General features: G+C 46.5%; 2 protein-coding genes across 9 annotated transcripts in view; one reads left to right on the top strand and one right to left on the bottom strand.

The window, feature by feature from the left end:
- Positions 1–23,342, top strand: part of mark1 (MAP/microtubule affinity-regulating kinase 1) — an 87,458-nt gene extending 64,116 nt beyond the window's left edge. For 2 of the 8 annotated variants that reach the window (XM_083775608.1, XM_083775604.1), the window contains 12 exons: positions 395–451; positions 1,054–1,290; positions 2,088–2,207; positions 6,869–6,968; positions 7,511–7,623; positions 8,095–8,290; positions 11,180–11,373; positions 12,601–12,692; positions 13,074–13,214; positions 16,304–16,555; positions 20,158–20,202; positions 20,957–23,342. In XM_083775608.1, the coding sequence (XP_083631734.1) occupies positions 395–451; positions 1,054–1,290; positions 2,088–2,207; positions 6,869–6,968; positions 7,511–7,623; positions 8,095–8,290; positions 11,180–11,373; positions 12,601–12,692; positions 13,074–13,214; positions 16,304–16,555; positions 20,158–20,202; positions 20,957–21,305 (1,896 nt within the window). In that variant the 3' untranslated portion in view covers positions 21,306–23,342. Of the gene's footprint in view, positions 1–394; positions 452–1,053; positions 1,291–2,087; positions 2,208–6,868; positions 6,969–7,510; positions 7,624–8,094; positions 8,291–11,179; positions 11,374–12,597; positions 12,693–13,073; positions 13,215–16,303; positions 16,556–20,157; positions 20,203–20,956 lie in introns of all 8 variants that reach the window. The other 6 variants (XM_083775607.1, XM_083775603.1, XR_014569893.1 and 3 more) reach the window with 5 other exon arrangements.
- LOC310865188 (ubiquitin thioesterase OTUB1-like) lies at positions 5,191–6,015 on the bottom strand (the record flags this gene model as incomplete). Its single annotated transcript, XM_083774212.1, has 1 exon — positions 5,191–6,015. One exon carries the CDS (start codon positions 6,013–6,015, stop codon positions 5,191–5,193), a length of 825 nt encoding a protein of 274 aa, XP_083630338.1.
- Positions 23,343–23,527: the final 185 nt, after the last annotated feature.

The raw sequence follows: 23,527 nt of genomic DNA, 5'->3' as shown, positions 1-23,527 counted from the left end.
TTTAAGAATGTAAGGTCATGAACCTGTGTTGGATGTCGTAATCAGCCATTTCCGCTATTCAAGCTATTAAAAATTAAATATGTCAGTCATTTCTTTGTATATACAGTATATCAGTTATTATCATCATAATGTGCCCTGAGGGAATTCTTTGTTATGAAGCCATGATAAAAGGCCAAACGGAAACGTAAATTTGTATTCACGATGTTCCAAAAACACGATTAAATCTTTAATCGCAATTATTTGACAATTAATCGTTGAGTTGAATTTCCATGATCGCGACGTCGGCCCTAGACGACCTGACCTAAACATGTGGGTTGCTTTATTCCATGTGTGTTTATTGTGTGTGTGTGTGTGTGTGTGTGTGTGTGTGTGTGTGTGTGTGTGTGCGTTTCAGATCGTGTCGGCGGTGCAGTACTGCCACCAGCGGAGGATCGTGCACAGGGATCTAAAAGTAAGACTCACTGCACTGCAGACGTTTAACTGTCCGTGGATCAATGTCTGCTCAGAAATGCTCACCCTCCCTCCACCCCCCCGTTCAACCGTGAAAGCTTTTCTGGCTACCGGTCCGCGTTCAGAGCCTTGCCTTTCAATCTGGTCCATCTACACAAGCACAAATATATAGGAGATCTACAAGATCTTAGAGCTTAGATCCTAGATCTACCTCACCTTTACTTTGTCTTCAATTATTGTGTTTACGCAATGTTTGTGTTTTCAAAACTGGCCATTCATTGTCATTGGCATTCAATGTTTGTGTTTACACAAACCCTCAAAGCTGGATATGTATGTGTAGCAGAGTGGCTCAGAGCCTCTGCCTGATGGCCTCAAAAGTCTAATATCTCCCCTGGCCCAGAGGGATACATCCCTTTTGGTCTAGTGGTCAAGATGTTGGACTTTCACGCGGGAGACCCGAGTTTGAATCCTGGGCGTTACATAATTGTATCAAAAGGCAGAGAACCTGTCCCCACGTTCTCCTCTCCTGATTGGCTCGTCCCGGTCTTCTCTCTCTCTCTCTCTCTCTCTCTCTCTCTCTCCCTCGGACCGACCCGACTCTAGGCGGAGAACCTCCTGCTCGACGCCGACATGAACATCAAGATCGCCGACTTCGGCTTCAGCAACGAGTTCACCATCGGCAGCAAGCTGGACACGTTCTGCGGCTCGCCGCCTTACGCCGCGCCCGAGCTCTTCCAAGGGAAGAAGTATGACGGGCCCGAGGTGGACGTCTGGAGCCTGGGGGTCATCCTCTACACGCTGGTCAGCGGCTCGCTGCCCTTCGACGGACAGAACCTCAAGGTGAGGACTCAGGACGTTGTTGTTGTTGGCCTTATTGTAACCCAATTTAAAAAAAAGGCTTCTAAATCATAAACCTCATGTTTCTATATCAGTGGTTCTCAACCTTTTCATGTCAAGGAGCCCCAGAATGTTCTGTATTTGGCTGCAGACCCCCACCTGAAAATATGTTGTTCCATTTCCAGGGACCCCCCCCCCCCCCCCCCCCCCCAGAAGCAAAGATTTGACGTAAAAAAGATTGAAGAAAGAATATATATTCAAAGATTTGCGACACATTTTCGAGATTTTTCAAAAACAGCAGATCTATAAGCTCATAGCGCTCTTGTAGATCTGCTATTTTTTTTAAATCGCGAAATATATTTTTCAATAGCTAAAGAATAACATAATTCTTAAAACACCAAAAGGGGTTCCCATTCTGAATGGGTTAAACTTTAGCTATTGGAAAAATATAAGATCTACAAGCTCATAGTGCGGCAGAGCTTGTAGATCTGCTACGTTTGGGGAAAATAGTGAAAATGTGTGTGCGCGCGCGATACAAATCACACTCATGTGAAGTGAGGGGCCTCTTATCATCATACACATCACATTCCGTGCTCAGCCAATCAAATCTTCACATTCCGTGCTACACACACACACGCGCACACACACACACACACACACACACATACAAAGCTGTGCATAGGAGGGGCCCCTCAAAAGAAAAAGATTTGCAACGTTCAGAAATCAGGTTTTAACATGTTCTGCTATTTCTCCAGCGGCTTCACTTCTTGTAATGCTGTCTAATCTTCTGTGCCGTGTAGGAGCTGAGAGAGAGGGTCCTCCGAGGGAAGTATCGCATTCCTTTCTACATGTCCACAGACTGTGAAAACCTGCTCAAGAAGCTGCTGGTCCTCAACCCGGTCAAACGAGGCAGTTTAGAGGTAATCCCAGACATGCACGGCCTGTTGTTTGTTGTGTGTGTGTGTGTGTGTGTGTGTGTGTTAAGGCTGTCCCCAAACATTCAAGGTTCGAATGTTAGCTCGTTAGGGTTGGCACTCGAATCTTAATTAATGGGTTTGAACCATTCGTTTTTTTTTTTTTTTTTTTTTTTTTTAATAAAAAGAAATATTTTTTATTTTTATTTTTGATTAACTCGAAAATATATCTCGCCGAGAATGTGATATGACTATGAGCATGTCAAAAAAAGTAAGTTTCTAGTGCATTCCTGTCAGAAGTTATGTCTATCTCCTTGTTGTGCTGTCCCTCTCCAAAATCCCCTGTGCACATTAATTTGGTGATGGCCTGCACTCCCTGCAGCCAATCAGCAACAAACAAACACACACACACACACACACGAGTCGTTTGGTTTGTGAGGGAAAGCGGCTGTGCAGTGCACTCAACTACATACATGTGTCCAGCTTGTTTATGTTTGGTTTCCAACTTTCCATCCATTGTGTGTACTGTGTATAATTCGACTGCGTTGCGCGACGGCGCGGCCAATCTACAAGCTCAGCGTTGTGAGCTTGTAGATCTGCTCTAATTCTGCAGCGCACGCCTGCACGACACTGCGCTGCTCAGAGGGGGAAAACAGGGGGCCCCACGACAGGACGGCCGGGCGTCGCTTAACGGGAGGATGAAAAAGTGACGCCGGTTGGGAGGAGGAAGCGACGCGCGGCCGTCGGAGGCCCCCCTGGGCGGCCCCCGGCCCCAAACCGACGGCAGCAACAGCGATGGAACGGGCTGCAATATTAGACATTTTTCAGGGAGAACTCTCGGGGCCTCTCCCATGATAGCACAATTTGAGAAAAAGGTTAGTTCTCCCTCTCTCTCTCGCTGCGCTGTGTTGAGCTGCCCTCGACAGAACCGAAAGTGCTATATACTTCTCCAGTACAGCAGTGCAGAACCGAGAGAGTGACACAGAGCGGGGGAGATGCGCTGTGCGCTCTGATCGAGACGGTTATTTTTTTAATTAAATAGAAACAAATGGTCCGAATGTTCACTCGAAAATTCCTGCCGAAGTTCGAGTCCTAAAATAAGGGCTAGGGTACAGCCTTAGTGTGTGTGTGTGTGTGTGTGTGTGTGTGTGTGTGGTCCTTGACTCTTCGCGTCCAACCGGCATTGGGTTGAAACCTCGCTCAAATATGGAGTCACACATCATAGACATGTCATAGATGAATGATGTCATAGTATGGCCACATGATGTCAGAGTTCTACATGGGAGCCAACCTTTCTGAATATGATGTGCTTGTTGGTTCCATGTGTATACTGTGTACAGACAGGCTGACAAGTTAAGCGGGAATGCCTACTGACTCTGAGTGGCAAACTACTTTCTGGCCATGACAGCCCATACATTCAAACGTTGTATTTGATTGTTGTTTTTGATTGCATTAAACAACGTTAAACGACATTAAACTCACTTTGTCACTCACGTTGCCACTTGATTTGCCATTCACTTTATGCATCATAAGAATTGATCATGCCATTGTTTGATCCTTGCGGACCTCACATTCGGCAAAGAATGGAAGAGTGTGTGTGTGTGTGTGTGTCCTGAATTAAACTCAATCTCTGGACCAATCAGCGTAAAATGTTCTCGCACACACTGCCAGCAGGCCAACGTACTGTAGTACCACTCCCACTACGTTTTATTCTTTATACGCTACTTTTATGTTTCATACTTTTCATTTTTTATTTTAAATGTAAATCTCTTGGACAAAACACACATTAAACAAAAAGACAATAACATTCACAACCACACACACAAAAGGTACAACGCTAAAGATATATATGGAGTCACTTTTTTCCTTTTCTTATTTATGAACCATTGTGTGATGATTGCCAGCTCAGTGTCCTTGTGGTTAGAGTGTCCATCCACCCTGAGACTGGGAGGTTGGGGTCTAATCCCCAGACGGGTCATACGATAACCAAAGAATATAAAAATGGGACCCAGTGCCTCCCTGCTCGGCGCTCGGCACTCGGCACCAAGGGTTGTATTGGGGGAAAGTCCCTGCGACATACTAGCGTCATGTCCAGTGGCAGTTGTACATCACTAGAAGCTTGACGGGTCCTTGACTCCTCGCGTCTAGCTCATCTGTGGCGCAGTGCGATCCAAATGAGACACACGTTGTCTTGGCCCATTGATCCTGTGTTTGCCGTGCTGGGCCGGTTGTGTGTTGTTGTTGTTCTGTGGTGTTGTTCCCTTTCCGTGCTCATCACGGATAAAGAAACCACGGAGCTGGATTTTAAACGGAGGGGTATCGACCGTAGCCGCAGAGCACAGGCATATGCATAGGCGTATGACTTTCTGAAACTGAACTGCACACGAAATGTTCAGACAACTTGTTACGGGCTCAAATGTATGTATGATGGCTGTGGGTATGTACTTGTACATCAAGCTGCCTCACACTGCAGAAACAGTCGAAGGCCCCTGCCCGGGGCCTTCGAAACAGGAGAAACAGGGCCTTCGAAACAGGAGAAACAGGGCCTTCGAAACAGGAGAAAGGCCCCTGCCCTGTGGGGCCAAAGGCTACTTCACTGCAGAAACAGGAGAAAGGCCCCTACCCTGTGGGGCCAAAGGCTACTTCACTGCAGAAACAGGAGAAAGGCCCCTGCCCTGTGGGGCCAAAGGCTACTTCACTGCAGAAACAGGAGAAAGGCCCCTACCCTGTGGGGCCAAAGGCTACTTCACTGCAGAAACAGGAGAAAGGCCCCTGCCCTGTGGGGCCAAAGGCTACTTCACTGCAGAAACAGGAGAAAGGCCCCTGCCCTGTGGGGCTAGTTCATTATTTTGAAGTAAAAATCTTCTCTTATGGGGGTCCCTGTCATATCTTTTTCAAATGGGGGTCCGCGGGCTAATGAATGTCGATTTAGGGGTCCTTGACATGAGAACGTTTTGAGAGTCAATGCTGTGGACTGAGGGAGACGGTGTTACTTGTACAAGATGTCATAATGTCCCGGTCTGTAGAGCAGGAAGACGCGCGGCTGGCTCCCCTCGGGGAAGACGTGGTGGTTGACCGCGCCGCCCTCGCCGCGGTCCATGTACTCCACCAGGACGGGCACGCCCAGCGCCGTGGCCAGCGCGATGATGTGGATGTGGTCGCTCTCGCGGTGCATGGGCTCCACCTCCGTCGAGCAGAACTGCTCCACAGAGCGCCCGCCCTCGATGAAGTGCTGGAAGAAGCCGCTCTCGCGCTTGATGTAGCCCGACGTGACCATGCGCAGGTACACCACCACGTAGTTGGACGCGTCCTTGTGGTTGAAGGAGGCCAGGAGCTCCCGCAAGGCTCCCCCCGGCTGCTGCTGCTGCTGCTTCTCGCACAGCTCGATGGCGTCCATGTAGAACTTGTGGAAGTCCTCGATGGTGTACTCCAGGTAGCCCATGTCCACCAGGTCCTGTTTGCTTTTGGCCGCCACCGCCTTCAGCCTCGGGAGGTCCTCGCCGGCGGCGGCGTCGAGCAGGGCTTCGAGGTGTGCGAAGCCGAAGGCCCTGTAGAAGCAGTTCCCGTCGGGTCGCGTCTTCCGGATGTGGGAGTATTTCCGGTGCAGGTCTTGGATCTTGAGCTGGTAGACGGTGTCGTCCTGGGCGTACTCTCCCTGCAGCACGGACAGCTCCAGTCTGTCCGACACCAGGGGTTTGTTGGTGGCGATGTCCTCCTTGATCCCCTCCTCTTGGGCGTTAATGGCCTCGTCAGAGTCAAAGACGCTCAGCCCCTCCAAATTCACCTGAGACGATTCCTGCAGCTCCTCCGTCATCTTAGATCATTAAATACTTGTACCGAACTATTGTTTATATATATACTCTCTGACTGACGTCACAGGCTGTCCATGTGAAGTCCCAAATCCACATTGTAGCCCGCATAAGTATGGATCCTGAAGTCCTCGTGATTCAATTAGCCTCTCTAAACGATGTTCGGGATAGGGAAATACCACGCAACTGAGCACAGTTAAATCGTTCAGACATGAATGGTTTGAGTGTTACAAATCGCACATAAATTGGTTCAGTTGTCAAATGGACGTGGGGATTCCTATGTCCGAAGTCGATGGTGGTCACACATCATAGACATGTCATAGATGAATGATGTCATGGTATGGCCACATGACGTCAGAGTTCTACATGGGAGCCACAGGGTTGTTGGACCCCGGCCAACCCTTCTGAATATGATTGACACTTATCATCAAACCCGGAAGTTAAGCTGGAATGCCTACTGACTGAGTGACAAAAAACTACTTTCTGGCCATGATAGCCCATACATTCACACGTTGTATTTGATTGTTGTTTTTTATTGCATTAAACAACGTTAAACGACAGTAAACTCACTTTGTCACTCACTTTGCCACTCGATTTGCCATTCACTTTATGAGAATAAGAATTGATCATGCCATTGTTTGACCTCACAATCGGCAAAGAATGGAAAGCTACGCGTGTGTGTGGAGGCATGGATCACTGTGAGCTTGCAGATTGGCTATTTTCACTATGCTGCTGTTATCGCATCAGTTTGCTACTATTGGTGATACTTATGCCCACCAATATATCCCTTAAGTATTATTCCTTGAATCTATGTTCCTAGTTTGAGTGTTTAATTTGTATTTTTTCTTCCCCCGTCAGCAAATCATGAAAGACCACTGGATGAACGTGGGCCACGATGAGGATGAAATTAAACCCTACATCGAGCCTGAGACAGACTTCAATGATACCTCCAGAATAGGTGAGACGGGTTTCAGTGATACCTCCAGAATAGGTGAGACAGCTTTCAATGATGATCATAACTTTACATTTGCACACAAAACAATGTAAAAAGATATGATATGATATAGTACTTTATTGTCAGTTCACACTGAAATTTGTCTTGCGACCCAGCAGCCAAGTATGCAGAATACATAATACAAACATTTGACATAACACAAAGAACAAGACGATTTACATACATAAAGACATGAAGACGAGCAATGTCCACCGCTTAGATTACCCCGTAGCTGTACTACTACTCCTGATTAAGCCTCAAAGCCGACTGGTGGACAAAGGACCTCTTTAGTCTGACCTTATTGTATTCTGATACACCATATCTCCTTCCTGAAGGTAGCAGGAGATATGGTGTACCAGCATATCGTAAAAACATATCGGCCGCATGCTTGAAGATACTGATGTGGTCAACAATGTCAGATAGATAATGGCCAGACCATTACATGGGTCTCGGGCTCTCTTTGTTGGCGCTGATCCGATGGCATTTTCTATGTGTTGTGTGGACAGAACTCATGGTGACCATGGGCTTCCCGAAGGTTGAGATCACGGAGTCCCTGCTGGGTCAGAAGTATGATGAGGTCATGGCTACGTATCTGCTACTGGGAAGGAAAGCTCCAGAGGTCAGCATCCATCTCCCAGCAACACTTATAAACGGGAAACGTGTAATGTATTACCCTTAATGCATTACATTACATCACCGCCTGCCTTGTCATCACATTCGCGCGCGGCCGCGCGTGCATGCGTGTGAGCGAGCAGTGCTGTAAGACATTCACATTTTAAGTACTGCATTTAGTACCATTTTGAGGAACCGGTACTTTTACCTTACTGGAGCTGTGGAGCATGTGCCATATGCAATACTTTTACTCTTACTCCACTACATCTCAGAGACACATTATTTGAAAACTTTAGTTACTTTGTAGATTTTGATTAATATTACAAATCATACATTAACCATACCAACCAACATACATGTCGGTGTCCTGATACATGATGATGGTGATCTGCTATTTTCAAATGTTTTTTTACACATGTTACATTGCAGCATTGGTACTTTTATACTAAAGAGTGTGTGTGTGTGTGTGTGGTTGCAGTTTGAGGGCAGCGAGCCCCTCCCCTCCAGCGGCCTCGGGCAGCGCCAGCGGCCCAACAGTGACATCAACAACAGCTCTGTGTCGCCGGCGCACCCCAAGGTGACGCGCAGCGCGTCCGCCAGCCAGAAGCAGCGGCGCTACAGTGATCATGGTGGGGATGAGGATGGTGGTGGTGTTGTTGTCATAGAGAAGCCAAGTAAAGTAAACCCCGTCCTTTCCCAGTGCGAGCTTCTGAGAGTGCTGTTGGGTCAGGGGATATTAATAACAATAATAATATCTGGGAATAAATTCCTTTACCGAGACATTTCCTCACCATTGTGTTTTGTAAAGGTGTCTAGTATCACTGGTATCATTGGTTGAAATTCAGCTTCCCTAGGAGAATCTCTGACGGCTGATGAAGGTTGGGGTTCCATTAACCGATATATAAGGCAAAAATAAACATTCCGCTTTAAGTAATATGTACTCGCGTAGCCAGACAACTATTACACAATCTCCGTATGCTATATATAGAGTCTGGAACTACACCTCCCGAAATCCGAGTAAGGAAGCTGCCATTTCCGTTATTTTATCCTTATTTTTTTTATTTCCTATTTTGCTAGGCAACAATCTATATATGCTTAGATGATTTCTATTTCTATTTGGATAAATTTGCGCGACTGTAAAGACTAAACAGAAGTGGGGAGGATGCTCCACTTCCGCTTCATATTTTACTCATGAGTCAGCTCTTCCGTTGTTCCAGACTGTATGATGAAAGCATTTGGAAATTGCGAGAGGCAACAGCCCGGTAACGCGAGACTAACTAATATGTGACTTGTCAAACTAGGGGGTTTTCATGATTCTGAATCCATTCCAAACATTAGTTTTGGACGAAAAACTGAATTTCAACCAATGTGAAATGTGTTATCAGACACCTTTACAAACACATTAGTGAAGAAATGTATTGCTAAGAAATGTATTCCCAGATTGGACATTCTTCGGATGATATCCCCTGACTGTTGGGTGCTTGCAGCATTAGGGGGGAGTTGCCCTCAAAGTCAACCTAATATGGGGGGGGGGGGGGGGGTTGGTCACAGAGGCAGTGTTAATTTTCGTTCCTCGACTACCTTTTTTTTCCGCTGACGGAAACTAAATGAAAACTGAATCAAAGCTATGCTATGAGGTCTAAAACTAAGACTAAGTATATTGAAAATGTTGTCAACAAATAAAAAAAAATAGACTAAAATGTTAAGGAGGGACTAGTGGAGATCCAGTAGGACTAAAAGACAAGTCTTTTGATTTTATGTTTGGTAGAGCTGGGTCTGGCACTCTGAAAATTGCCGATCTTCAAGCTCAGTCACAACAACGCATGTGTGTTGTGAGCTTGTAGATCGGCTATCATCAGCATGCAACCAAGTGTAAAAACGGTCATTACGACGACATCAAGGCCCGCTAAAATACATTTTTGAAATCTTATTCAAAAGACTATGACTAAACAAAAAATTTTAATTCTGTCAATTAACACTGCACAGAGGAAAAAGGGGAATGTGATAAAACCCCAGATAAGATAAGAACACTTATTTCGGCTTGTGACAAAAGCATTGTTGTACCCAAATCGTAATTGTTATGCACAGCACATTACATACATTTGGGCATTGCACATTACACACATTAGGGCATTATTTTCATGCGATTAGTCTATTGATTACTTATCAAGTAGTGGAGAATGTGAACAAGAGATGTTGTTTTTATGATTTATTGTATTGTTTTTTTTTCTTTTAAATGTATTAGTCTGATTAACCATGGGAAAAAGGGGACATTTTCTTTTTTTCTCCACAAATCTTTTCTTTTTATTAGAATTTAAAAAAAATGTTTTTTTTTTAAAGAAAAGCAGTGGTCCATTCTCTGCACTTTACTAGTCCTCCTTTCGCAACTTCCTCCTATTTCATGTGAGCTCACTGTGTTTGGCGCCATCTGCTGGCTTGCTGCCTCCCTTGCAGCTTCTTAAAGAACAGCACCTCAAGCATGATGGGGGGAATAATAATGCTGAAGCCTTGCTGCACATGCTTGCCTTGTCTACCCTCTGGGAGTGTTTGACAAACTGCCTTGTCCTGCCTGTGGTTTTACCCTTTGGGAGTGTTTGACAAACTGCCTTGTCCTGCCTGTGGTTTTACCCTTTGGGAGTGTTTGACAAACTGCCTTGTCCTATGCCTTTTTTTCAGATCAAGGCCCTTTATTTATTTGGCATTTGGGCCACGGACCACCGACATATAGCCTCTTCAGACCCAAGGCTGAGAATATTTTGTTGTCGTTGGATAGGAGTTTGTCCACAATTCTTGGCTTGGCATGATGCATTTGTTTTATCAGGCTTACCAGGGACACTGTTAATGGTGCTGTAGTGTAAGGGATACATCTTTTTAGGTTACAATGAGTGTGAAACAGCTCTATCGTCTGATAGTAATCATTGCTATATAGTGGTTGTTCCGTAACGGGGATCTCTCCATGTCTCCCCAGAGCTTTTTAAATAAACAGGGGTTCTCTCGGTTGAAACTGGCGGGTTTCTGTGTAATAAAGAGCTGGAGAGACAGAGAGACCCCTGTTACTGAACAAAATGGCAAATGGTGCGTTTTTATTATATGGCGCCTTTATCCAAGGCGCTTTACAGAGATTGTGCATTACATTCAACCCATTCACACACACACATTCATACACTGATGACAGAGGAAACCATGCAAGGCACCAACCTGCACATCGCAAGCAATTAGGGATTCAGTGTCTTGCTCAATGACCTTGTGGTTCCCATCCAGGCCACTCTACCCCTGAGCCCACCGCCGCCAACAGTAGAGAGACAGGGAGACCCCTGTTACTGAACAAACACTTGAGAGACAGGACAAACACAAGTAACGTTTTAACAAAATACATTGTTTTAACAAAAGAGAATATCCCTTACACCTTAGCACCTTTAATTCCTCTGCAGTTTGTGTTCTAATCTCTTTCTCTCTCTCTCTCTACTGGGAACCCTGTAGTGTTATTGTTGACATGAACGGTTACAGCGTGTTATTAACTTTTGTAACGCCCTATAACGTCTTGTATTCGTTCCCCATGCCAGTGGGTCCGGCCGTGCCGGCGGCGCCCACGACAGCGTCCTACTCCAAGCGCGGCCAGGCCCTGAGCGTGGAGAGCGACCACCGCGAGGAGTGGGAGGGAGCGCGCAGGCTGGAGCTCAACACCTCCAAGGGAGACGTCCCCGCCTCGCCACTAGGGAGTGTGCAGGAGAGGAAGAAGACCGCCAGCACTGTGGGGGTGAGGAGGAGGAGGAGGTGCACTCGTTTGCACGTTTTGATTTTTTGTTTTAGTGGTAGTCGTAGTAGTAGAATTCAATTTGGTAGGTACTACTGTAGGTAGGCCACTCAAAGTGACTACTGGGTTTGGCTGCTGATTGCAAGGCTGGCAGACACAGTTGAGGGGTGATATATATGTCCCCCGTGCTTAAAAAGCAGGCTGGCATTTCATTAACTTAATGGGAAGATGGCCGCCGTGTGAACATAGTCTTATTGCCAGCTGTGTAGGGGCAGAGTCATTAACATCATGCCATTCTGCTCCCTGGAGGTATACAAGCCTCCTAATCCACTCCTCCTAGCTCATAAGAGACATGGCATGACCGTCAAAATGGCTGGCCCGGTCTGACTTTTAACGGTTCAAGCGAGGACAAAGGACTGAGAGGATATCGGAGCCAGAGATCTGTGAGGCAGGCAGGCAGCGGAAACCATGCCTGCGAGGAGGAGAGAGGAAACGAGGCGATCTGTGTCGTCCTTTTCCTCTGAAGTGACATGTGATTGAAGAGATCATGTCTGTTTCTCATCATGGACGTACTGTACAGCCGGACATGTTGCTGCTGCCTCGTATTCATGAGGACACAAGCCCCTTTTTTCATGAAACCTCACATGTCGTAAACGGGGATTTAAATAAATAACAAAACGGCCAAAGTAGCAGATCTGCTACTTTTGCTGCTTTTGTTTGACGTCGGAGCTTTAGTGATCGGCTTTAATTTACGAATAAACATGTTGTTTATGTTTCTGCCCGTTTTTCTGCAACGATATCAAAAAGCATGAAATAATCAGTGGTGTAAAGTTTCAAGTTTATTTGAAAAACATCATTGCATAACAATATGAATTATATAGAAATATGTTTCTTACACTTTGAGGGACAAGAGGACGTGCTCTATTAAAAAAACAACGAAAAAAAACAAATAATCAAACAACGCTAAAAAAGTTTCTATTACTTCTGGTAAAGCTTGAACACTCTCGGGAGGAAGGACATCTGGTGGCTTTCTGTGAGTCACAGGTTGTGTGAGTCACACAACTTGTGTACTTGAGTACTGTACTTAATGTGTGCTCTCTGAGTACTGTACTTAATGTGTGCTCTCTCCATCTCCATCTCTGAGTACTGTACTTAATGTGTGCTCTCTCCATCTCCATCTCTGAGTACTGTACTTAATGTGTGCTCTCTCCATCTCCATCTCTCAAGCAGACGAATGGATCCATGACTCGTCGGAACACGTATGTGTGTGAGCGAACCTCCACCGAACGCTACTCTGCTATTCCCAACGGCAAGGACAGCAGGTACTGTACATGCACATGTCCTTCACACATGTACCGGTGCACTTTAATCTCATAGATGGGTAGGTAGTTAAAGGTGGGGTGGGTGATTTGTCTTTGGTTAAAATATGTGTTAAATAGCTAGTCTATATTCTGATTGTACTATATTGATTGGGATTTGTGTGAGGGCTATCTATTCATAGTTCACCTGCTTTGTCCTTCCCTGTGTGTGTGTGTGTGTGTGTGTGTGTGTGTGTGTGTGTGTGTGTGTGTGTGTGTGTGTGTGTGTGTGTGTGTGTGTGTGTGTGTGTGTGTGTGTGTGTGTGTGTGTGTGTGTGTGTGTGTGTGTGTGTGTGTGTGTGTGTGTGTGTGTGTGTGTGTGTGCCTGCCTGCCTGCCTGCCTAGTTTAACGGAGGTGTCTGGTAGTACTCCAGCCACTACGCTGACGGCTGCCCGCCCTCGCCACACCAAGTCCATGTCAGCATCGGGGCATCCCTCCAAGAGCACCCTGCCCCCCATAGAGGACAACACGGAACTCAAGGCCAGGTAACACCACCCACCCACCACCTAGCGGTAGAGGTTTACCACCCACCCACCACCTAGTGGTAGAGGTTTACCACCCACCCACCACCTAGCGGTAGAGGTTTACCACCCACCCACCACCTAGCGGTAGAGGTTTACCACCCACCACCTAGTGGTAGAGGTTTACCACCCACCACCTAGCGGTAGAGGTTTACCACCCACCACCTAGTGGTAGAGGTTTACCACCCACCACCTAGCGGTAGAGGTTTACCACCCACCACCTAGTGGTAGAGGTTTACCACCCACCACCTAGTGGTAGAGGTTTACCACCCACCCACCACCTAGCGGTAGAGGTTTACCACCCACCCACCACCTAGTGGTAGAGGTTTACCACCCACCCACCACCTAGCGGTAGAGGTTTACCACCCACCACCTAGCGGTAGAGGTTTACCACCCACCACCTAGCGGTAGAGGTTTACCACCCACCACCTAGTGGTAGAGGTTTACCACCCACCCACCACCTAGCGGTAGAGGTTTACCACCCACCACCTAGCGGTAGAGGTTTACCACCCACCACCTAGCGGTAGAGGTTTACCACCCACCACCTAGCGGTAGAGGTTTACCACCCACCCACCACCTAGCGGTAGAGGTTTACCACCCACCACCTAGTGGTAGAGGTTTACCACCCACCCACCACCTAGTGGTAGAGGTTTACCACCCACCACCTAGCGGTAGAGGTTTACCACCCACCCACCACCTAGTGGTAGAGGTTTACCACCCACCACCTAGTGGTAGAGGTTTACCACCCACCACCTAGTGGTAGAGGTTTACCACCCACCACCTAGTGGTAGAGGTTTACCACCCACCCACCACCTAGCGGTAGAGGTTTACCACCCACCACCTAGTGGTAGAGGTTTACCACCCACCCACCACCTAGCGGTAGAGGTTTTAACACCACCCACCACCTAGTGGTACAGGTTTACCACCCACCCACCACCTAGTGGTAGAGGTTTACCTCCCACCACCTAGTGGTAGAGGTTTACCACCCACCCACCACCTAGCGGTAGAGGTTTTAACACCACCCACCACCTAGTGGTACAGGTTTACCACCCACCCACCACCTAGCGGTAGAGGTTTTAACACCACCCACCACCTAGCGGTACAGGTTTACCACCCACCCACCACCTAGCGGTAGAGGTTTACCACCCACCACCTAGCGGTAGAGGTTTACCACCCACCACCTAGCGGTAGAGGTTTACCACCCACCACCTAGCGGTAGAGGTTTACCACCCACCACCTAGCGGTAGAGGTTTACCACCCACCACCTAGCGGTAGAGGTTTACCACCCACCCACCACCTAGCGGTAGAGGTTTTCAACCAGTGGGGCGGCCGGCTGTGGCTCTGGAGGTAGAGCAGGTCGTCCAATGATCCCTGGGTCGGCGGTTCGAATCACGGCTCCTCCTGTCCACATGTCGAAGTGTCCTTGGGCAACACACTGAACCCTACATTGCCTCCAATGAGTCGGTCGGTGTGAGCTTGCCACCATTGGTGTGTGAATGTGGGTGGTGTCGACTGTTCGCCGCTTCACCTCCTAATGTATGAATGAATGAACCATTGTAAAGCGCTTTGAGCACTTGGAAAATCACTATAAAAATGCAAGTCATTAACCCTTTTCAAATCAAGGTCCGTTATTTAGTGGCATTTAAGCCACGGACCACCATGAGATGAGATTTAGCCTCTCACAGCCAAAAAATAAATGTGTTCTGTTTTCGAAATGGAAAACAGAATGGTTTCATTTTACGCTCTCAAGAATTATAGATCTATAAGGGTCCCATTTGGTTACCTCCATCATTTAGCTGGGGACCACCTGGAACCCCCTCAAGGACCACTGGTGGTCCCCGGACCACTGGTTGAAAATCCACTAGCAATGAAAAAAAGAAAAATGTTCAAACCACCAGATCTTTCTATTAATGTTTAAATGATGAATTAAAAATATGCCAATTTGTTACCCAAACAAAAAAATTGGGATTGGTAGTCCAAGGGTTAAAATGTTAATGTCTTTTTTTTATATGTCCAATGTATAATATGTATTTAGTTCATAAAGTTAACATAACTACAGTATAACAAAATGCATTTGAAATTAAATCAAAAGGTTACTTTTCAGGATTCCAATAGCAAAAAAAATAATAAATCAGGATTTCAATTAAAATATAGAAAAAGTAGCTGTGAGCTAGCTTGTAGATGGGCTATTTTTGCTACGAGAGTAATATGCAATTTGGCCCTCTGGAGTGAGTGTGGAAATATAGTGGCCCTCCCCATCGTCAAAGTTTCCCACACCTGGTATATGTTACCTTGAAAAGGGCTCTGAAGCAACAAATTGCCGGGCAAGGTCTATCTACGAATACCAAACGACTCGCCACTTTACCAACTCGCCTCAGGCGTACAGTCGGCGGAACTGCACCGCCTGGTATTCCTAAAGTAACCGAAGTAGATTATGCTTAAACGGTTAAACCTTAGTCCTAACCTTAACCTCAGTGAAACTATGCCTAAACTTAACCCTATAGCTAAACTTAACCCCAGTAAAACTATGCCTAACCCTAAACTTATTTCTAACCTTATTCTCAGTAAAACAAAGTAAAGGTGTGAGGTCAGCGGAAAAATCGAGGGGCGAGATGGTTTAGGGGCGACCGTACCTAATACTCTATTTAGGGTTCCAACTGACGCTGGGCAGTGGTAGTGTTAATGTTGCTGTCCACTGGGCCTGGAGGTACCCTCACAAAAAACATGCAGTAATCCTGGTCTCTAAACTGCCTCCCCCTGTGGCCAGCCTGATGGAGGGGAAAGGAACTGGTCAGAATAACGTGTTCCTTCCACCTGCTACGTTCGGCCGGTGAAACTCCCCTCAGTCAGGTGAAAAGACGCAGCTTGGACTCCTCATGTATAGAAGGAAGCATGAGGTCAGTCCTCTGCCCCCCCCCAGGTTGGCAGAGGAAGTGTAGTGCCCAGGATTACATTAGATAATTGACACTGGGTGAGAAAATGGCTTGCAAAAATCGTGGGATAAAAATTATATAATATATAAAAAAAACCACTGCCCCCTGTGGTTGTCTCAGCTCGTCTCCGCGGGGTCCGTCGGCGTCCCCGTCGGCCCACAGCATCAGCACGCCGGAGAAGAACCGCTTCCCCCGCGGGACCACCAGCCGGAGCACCTTCCACGGGGCGCAGCTCCGAGACCGCCGCAGTGCCACGTACAACGGCCCCCCGGCCTCGCCCACGCTGTCCCACGACACGGGGGCTCTGGCCCAGCAGCGCAGGGGCACCTCCACCGGGATCATCAGCAAGATCACCTCCAAGTTCGTACGCAGGTGGGTGGAGCGCCTGGATGGATGGATGGATGGATTTGATTTTGTCATTGATTGAAAATTGATTGGCATCAATCCAATGCAATACAAAAAAAACAATCATAATACTACAGTACTTTTACTTCTACTCCACTACATCTCAGAGGCGAATATTGTACTTTTACTCCACTACATTTATTTGAAAACTTTAGTCACTAGTTACTTTGTAGAGTTTGATTATTATTATTATTATTATTATAAAACCTACATTAACCACATCAGCCCTATATGCATTTTGGACATTTGTAAATAGCAGGTCTATAAGCTCACAATGCGTCACAATGTGACGCATTGTCCCTATACACACCTGGTCTATTCTAGAGTGTTTCCCGTGCACTCTGCACGCACACGCACACACACACACACACACACACACACTAATGTTTAGAGTTCTCTACAATAGTGTCAATGTGACATAATAGCCATGGCCTACAGTAGACCCAGGCATGGACTACATTACAGCCTCTGCCACCAGAAGGCCACCAGGGGGCAACGGCCTCCAGAACTGCTGAGAACTAAGCTATTGCAGTGAATTCTGGGTATTGTAGGTCAGTCAGTCAAGCACCATATTTCAGAATTGGGGGGAAAAGGAAGTGTGCGTTTAAGGAATTAACTAGTGATGTTAGAGCCAACGGTATTGTTATTGTTTAGATTAGGAGAGCTGCTCAACAGACGCACACTGTAAATGATTCAATCACCTGCTTTGTGGATGACGATGAGTCACTTATTGTTCTGGGACTGTTCAGGTGATGGATTCAGCCATTTTTATGGGGCCATTTCTTGTATCGAACTAAGCCAGTAGTTATAAACGTAGGGTGGGGTCCATGAACTCCCAGGGGTCCTTGAGGGAGTTCCCGCTAAATGAGACTTTGGTACTGGCTCTGTAACTCAGAGAGTGTACGGGTCCATTTGGTTCCATGTGTACACTCTCTGTTTAATTAACATCCCAGAGATAGAAATGCCATTAAATGGGGGTCCGGTCCGTAGCCTAATGCATGCCAAACTGGGGGTCCTTGAAATTAAAATGGTTGAGAATCACTGCTGGAGGCCATAAACATCTTTTCTCATGTGGGTCCATCTCATATCTTTTCAAATGGGGGTCCGCAGGCTTATAATAAGTGTCAATTTGGTGGTCCTTGACATGAAAATTGAGAAACACTGAACTGAGCAATGTAAAGTCATTGTGAGGGCAACATTACTGTCCCTCCCACTCTGTCTCTGTCTCTGTCTGGAGCACATTCTGCACTGGCTCTGTTGTTTCCACTGACTCACATTAAACACATTTAGACCCGAGGACGGTTCTACAAAGGTCTTCTAAATCCTGACAGTTTTCTGAAAAACCTTATGTTTCTATGTCAGTCGTTCTCAAACATTTTCATATCAAGGTCCCCCACAAATATATGTAATTGGCCGCCGACACCCATCTGAAAATACGCCCACCCCCCCAGAAGCAAAGGTCGAGTTAAAAAACGTTCGCTGTGAGCCAGCCAATACATATATTCAATGATTTGCACCAGATTTTCACGATAAAATGAATAGCAGATCTACAAGCTCTATTTTTCAATAGCTAAAGTATAGAAAAAAGAATCCCACACACTGTCTTCACAGTTAACACGTTATTGAGCAACGTTCCGGTCGTCAGACCTTCATCAGCCATCAACATCTACTTCTCAGTTCCAGTTATCCGACACACCTGTCCTTTGTAGGTGTGCAGAAGGAGCTAAAGTATAACGCAGTGCTTAACGACACCATAAAGGGGTTCCCGTCCTGAATGGGTTAGCGCTTCATGCTACTCTTCCCAGCAGCAGTGGATAAAGACTTTCTGTTATTCATAACATAGTCGCTTCTTTGTGTCACACTCATCATGCCCTCCGGTTGTAGGACAGACACACTTGGGTTCTCTCAAGTATTTTCATGTCGAGGATGACCCTGGACCCCCGAATCGAATCGATCATGTATTTTGCCGCGGACCCCCATCTGAAAATCGTTGCTGTCGGGCCAACTTTTTGTGTTTTTTCTTTTTTTCTTTTATTACAAAAAAAAGATTGTGTGATCAAGTGAACCCATGAAAGATTTCGGATGGCGTTAACTATTGGTGTAAAAAATAATCGATTCAGCAATGCATCGCAATTCGACCGTACATGATTCTGCATTGATGCAGCAACGTGACATAATAAATAATAAATATAATCTACCGTACGTGTGTACATCTTTGATCCTCGTAACTCGAAAACCGTTCGTCCCACCGACTTCAACTTCGACACACGTGTTCCGCACCCCCACAGGGAGTGCAGTGCCCGGTGTCGAGTCCGTCGGATAGCCGGTTGGGGCATGGATCTCCAACTTCCATCGTTAGCGACTAATCCTGTGCAGTAATATATAGAAAAGTGTGATGATGTCGTAGAATGGAATCGTCACCTGGTGAATCGAACTCTTGTAGACTAGAGTATTGGTTTGTGTGGTATAAACCTTGCCATGATGTAACTCCAAATGTGGACAGAGAAATAAACTAAAAGTTATCCAGTCCACAATGAGGGTCGTAGAACAGAGTGACCAAGCTGACCACTCTGTCCTGATGAACCACTGCGATTAGACGCTGACCGCTGTCTGCCTCTGCTTCTCTCCCTCCCTGCATAGAGCTGTGTCTTTCAGGTCTACTCAGAGGTAGGACATCACAACGCTTGCTGCACCTGACTGACTGACTGACTGACCCCGTCCGTCCCGTCCCATGTCCCAGAACTCTCACCAGTGCCCACCGTGATGTGGCCCCAAGTCTTGGCCCTTAACCCCCCTTACGTACTCGCCCCATTTTACCCCCCCTGCAGTCTGTTCCGCTGTCTCGACACCCCCCCCCCCTCCTCCTCCCCCCTCAAGCCATACCAGAGTACAGTTTAGGCATTTAGCAGACGCTCTTAATCCAGAGGCGATTTACAGTAAGCAAGAACAACACATGGTAATACATGGAAATGAGTCATCAAGAATCATACAGAAGCTATCTGTCTAACAGTAGAATATCTGTACAGTGAATAATATACGTGAGTGAGTACAACTCACTGTACATAGTCATATGTCTACATAAAATGATATCTAAATGAACAATTAACAAATTTAGCCTTTGCAGCCATATGTAAGTAGTCGAGGCTAGTGCAAGTGCTACGGGCTAAGAGTAGGAACCTGCACCCCCTCCACCACCAAACTGCTCTCACCAATGTTCTCGCCACTAAGCCAGGTTGTTGTCCTTCCTCTCCTTCCTCCCCTCTTCCTCCTCCTCCTCTCTCACCCTCAGTGCGTCTGAAGGGATCGGGGAGCTCTTGTGTAACATTTGATATATAACACACACACACACACACCCCATCCTTCCGTTCCTCTTCAGACCAGTGGGGGGGATTAAGGAAAGGTAGCATGGAGAAAGGAGTGTGGATTCTTCCCTGGCATGATGCCTGTTTGACCAACCGCCCCCCCCCTCGTTGTGTCCGGTCATGATGATGAAGGGGGGGTGGCGTTGGGGGCGGTGGAGATCATATTTTGGTTTTGTGTGTGTAACTGTATTCCTGCTTTTATTGCAGGGTGCCTAGTGAGGGAGAAGCCAGTGCCAGGACAGACACTCCAAGGTGAGAACTTTTCAACCTGGATGAGCAGAAACAGTTTTCTCCCCCAACAGTAAACAAACCAACATACAACATAAGTGTAACTATGCAGGGTATCTCCACATTGTGGACAATTTAACGACTTTTAAGATCTTTTTTTTTTATTGGCCAAATTGTCAAATAATATTACGTACCTACGCCTCGCAATGCGAAGCTTGTAGAGCTGCTATTTTCACAATGTTTACCTGTGGAACCCGGGTCAAACTAAATGTAATGCCTATAGTACCCAGGTGCTTGTCAGGTTGGCGAGGGTCCCCAGTTATTATTATTTTGGGGGATCGCAGCCCGAAAAGTTTTGGAACCCTTGCTGTAACCCAGGGGTTCTCAACCCGGGGGTCGCCAAATTATTTTGGGGGGTCCCCAAATTATTTTAATCTTTTTCTTTTCTTTTGCAACTGACTGGCTGGAAAATGGAAATGAAGAGTTTACATACACATAGTGCATGCATACACCTTCCCTAATGATTATATCTGGTTTCAGTATTTATTTATGGTGTATTGTCTATTATTACGGTTATTGTAGCAGTTCATTTTATATTGGGGTCGGGGCCGAGACATTGCCAAAGCATTTCCGGGGTCCCCGGCCAAAAACGTTGAGAACCCCTGCTGTAACCAACTGCTCTCCACATCTGTCTTTCCCCTCTTTCTCTCCACCTATCCTCTCTCTGTGTCTCTATCCATCTTTTCCCCCTCTCTCTCTCTCTCTCCAACCATTCCAGGAGTGTGTCGGGCGACGCCAAGGATGACGGCAGCGGGCGCGACTCTAAGCCGCGCTCGCTGCGCTTCACGTGGAGCATGAAGACCACGTCGTCCATGGAGCCGTCGGAGATGATGCGCGAGATCCGCAAGGTGCTGGACGCCAACAGCTGCGACTACGAGCAGCGCGAGCGCTTCCTGCTGTTCTGCGTGCACGGCGACGCACGCCAGGACAACCTGGTGCAGTGGGAGATGGAGGTGTGCAAGCTGCCGCGCCTCTCGCTCAACGGCGTGCGCTTCAAGAGGATATCGGGCACGTCCATCGCCTTTAAGAACATTGCCTGCAAAATTGCCAATGAGCTCAAACTGTGACGGACGGACGGACGGACGGACGGACGAGCTCTGGTCTCGGGGTTTGGGCCATGGACCGGGTTTTAGGCAGGGAGACGAGCTCTGGTCTCGGGGTTTGGGCCATGGACCGGGTTTTAGGCAGGGAGATTCAGCGCCGGAAGGACCTTCACCGAGCAGAGTCGAGGCCTGTTCCTGCTCCAGTTTCAGGTGAGGAGGTGACAACCGAAACGGTGGTCCACCTCATCACCTGAAACTGGAGTAGGGAATAGGCCTTCAGGGTTGGAACTGTGGCTGGTATAGCGTGCAATACTGGCCATGAATGTACTGTACTGTACTGTACTGTACCGGGACAGGGTTAGTGTAGACCGACCGACCGAAGGGATAGTTACTTTACTGCTAGGTTTAAAACCTCAAAAACGGCGGAGAGAGATAGCAAAAACAACTTGACCCCATCTTCTCTTTATCTTCCGTCCAAACCCTCTTCTCTCTCTCTCTCTCTCTAACTAGCCCTCAGTGTTTATGCGTCTTCGTGTGGTGGTGTCGCGGACTGAATATAGCCCTGATGTATGAGCTTACAACGCGTCACGGATGCGGCGCGATGTGAGCTTGTAGATGGTCTTATCTTAGGTCAGGCGCTGTCGTACATCGGAGCATAAATCTCTCACTCTCTCTCTCTATTGCCCCGTCGACCACCCCTAGTGTTGATTTTGTCAACTATTATGAAAAATGTTGGTCGACAACCACTGACTGAAACTAAATAAAAACTAAGCCATGATGACTAAAACTAAGTCTAAATATATTGACAATTTTGTCAACAAATACAAACTAGTAGGCTGGGTTCCAGCCGGAATCGCTGTGTTCCGTGAATCTGTTGTCACTCGCTGACAAAACAGATTCACGGAACGCAATGATCCCAATGAACCCAGGCTAAAAAACTAGACTAAAATGTTAGGGAGGGACTAGTGGAAGAGATCCAGTAGAACTAAAATAATTCGTTGCGCTCTGAACATAGCAGATGTACAAGTTTGCAACAAGCTTGTAGATTGGCTATTGTCGCCGTGCAACTAAGTGGAAAATCAGCCTTTATGACACCATCAAGGCCCGCCCAAATACACTTTAGTTTGACTAACAAACATTTCCGGTGACTAAAACTAAATGGAAATTTATTCAAAAGACTATGACTAAACACAAAACTAAAATCTACATTTGCTGTCAAAATCAACACCCCCCCCCCTCCCTCTCTCTCTCTCTCTCATTAAGCGCTGCATCGTCAGCATAGACTCATTCATGTAACACAACGCAGTATGCAAACTGGAAAGACCATCAAAAATCCCGGCAATAATAATAATGTTTTTGCATCTCTTTTTAATACCAGACCTACTCTCTCCTCCTCGCTGAATTATCTCATTAAAGAAATAACTGAAAGCTAAACTAAAAAAATAATAATAGAGCCCGCTTTTCCACCTGTTGTTAAGTCCATATATAGATCAGGCTGGATCTCATAACTAGAGCTATGTAAAAAAGAAAAGATGAAAAAAGAAATCCAACAAAAAAAAAAGAAAAGAATTGTACTGTACGCATTAACACCCGCAGGTACTGTATTGTATATTGGTTTTGAGTTGTGTACAGAATTTTATTGTCAATACTGTGTCTTTATTTTTTCTTCAGATTCAAGTTCTTTTTTTCTTTTTTTTTCCTAATATAATTGATGTCTCTTAGAACATTATCCATTTGCTCTGTGAGTTTTCTTTCTTTTTTTATTCCTTTTTTTTAAGAGTCACCGTTATGAAAATAGTGTTTTACATTTTTATTTAAGGAGCACTAAATTATTTCGTGGAACATCGAGGGATGCGTTCAAACGTCCCTTTTTTGCCTTTTTTTCTTTCTCGTCATATTGCTCTCGTTTAATTTTTACATTTTTTTGCCTAAAGAAAAGAAAGAGGATTTTCAAAAAAGAAAAAACCCACACTAAGTTTGCACCGTGTAGACTTGAGTAGTACGTTCAGTTAAAACTGAAAAATATGTTCACTTTATTGTTTATTATTTTCTTTCCTTACAGCAGCGGGGGGGGGGGGCCGATATGGAGACCTTGGGGGGGGGGGGGGGGGGGGGGGGTGTGGAGACCCTGGGGGGGGCGATATGGAGACCCTGCTGCCGTTGCACAAAGTTTCCAGGGCGATGTGTATGAACATGAGAAACACACACCACACACCTCTTTCTTGGTAGTTACAAAGGTTCGAATT

Source organism: Protomyctophum parallelum (genome assembly GCF_964188405.1).
Source record: "Protomyctophum parallelum genome assembly, chromosome: 10".
NCBI classification, from domain to species: domain Eukaryota; kingdom Metazoa; phylum Chordata; class Actinopteri; order Myctophiformes; family Myctophidae; genus Protomyctophum; species Protomyctophum parallelum.
Note: the sequence above shows the minus strand (reverse complement) of the source record. Positions and strands in the feature narration are given on the sequence as shown.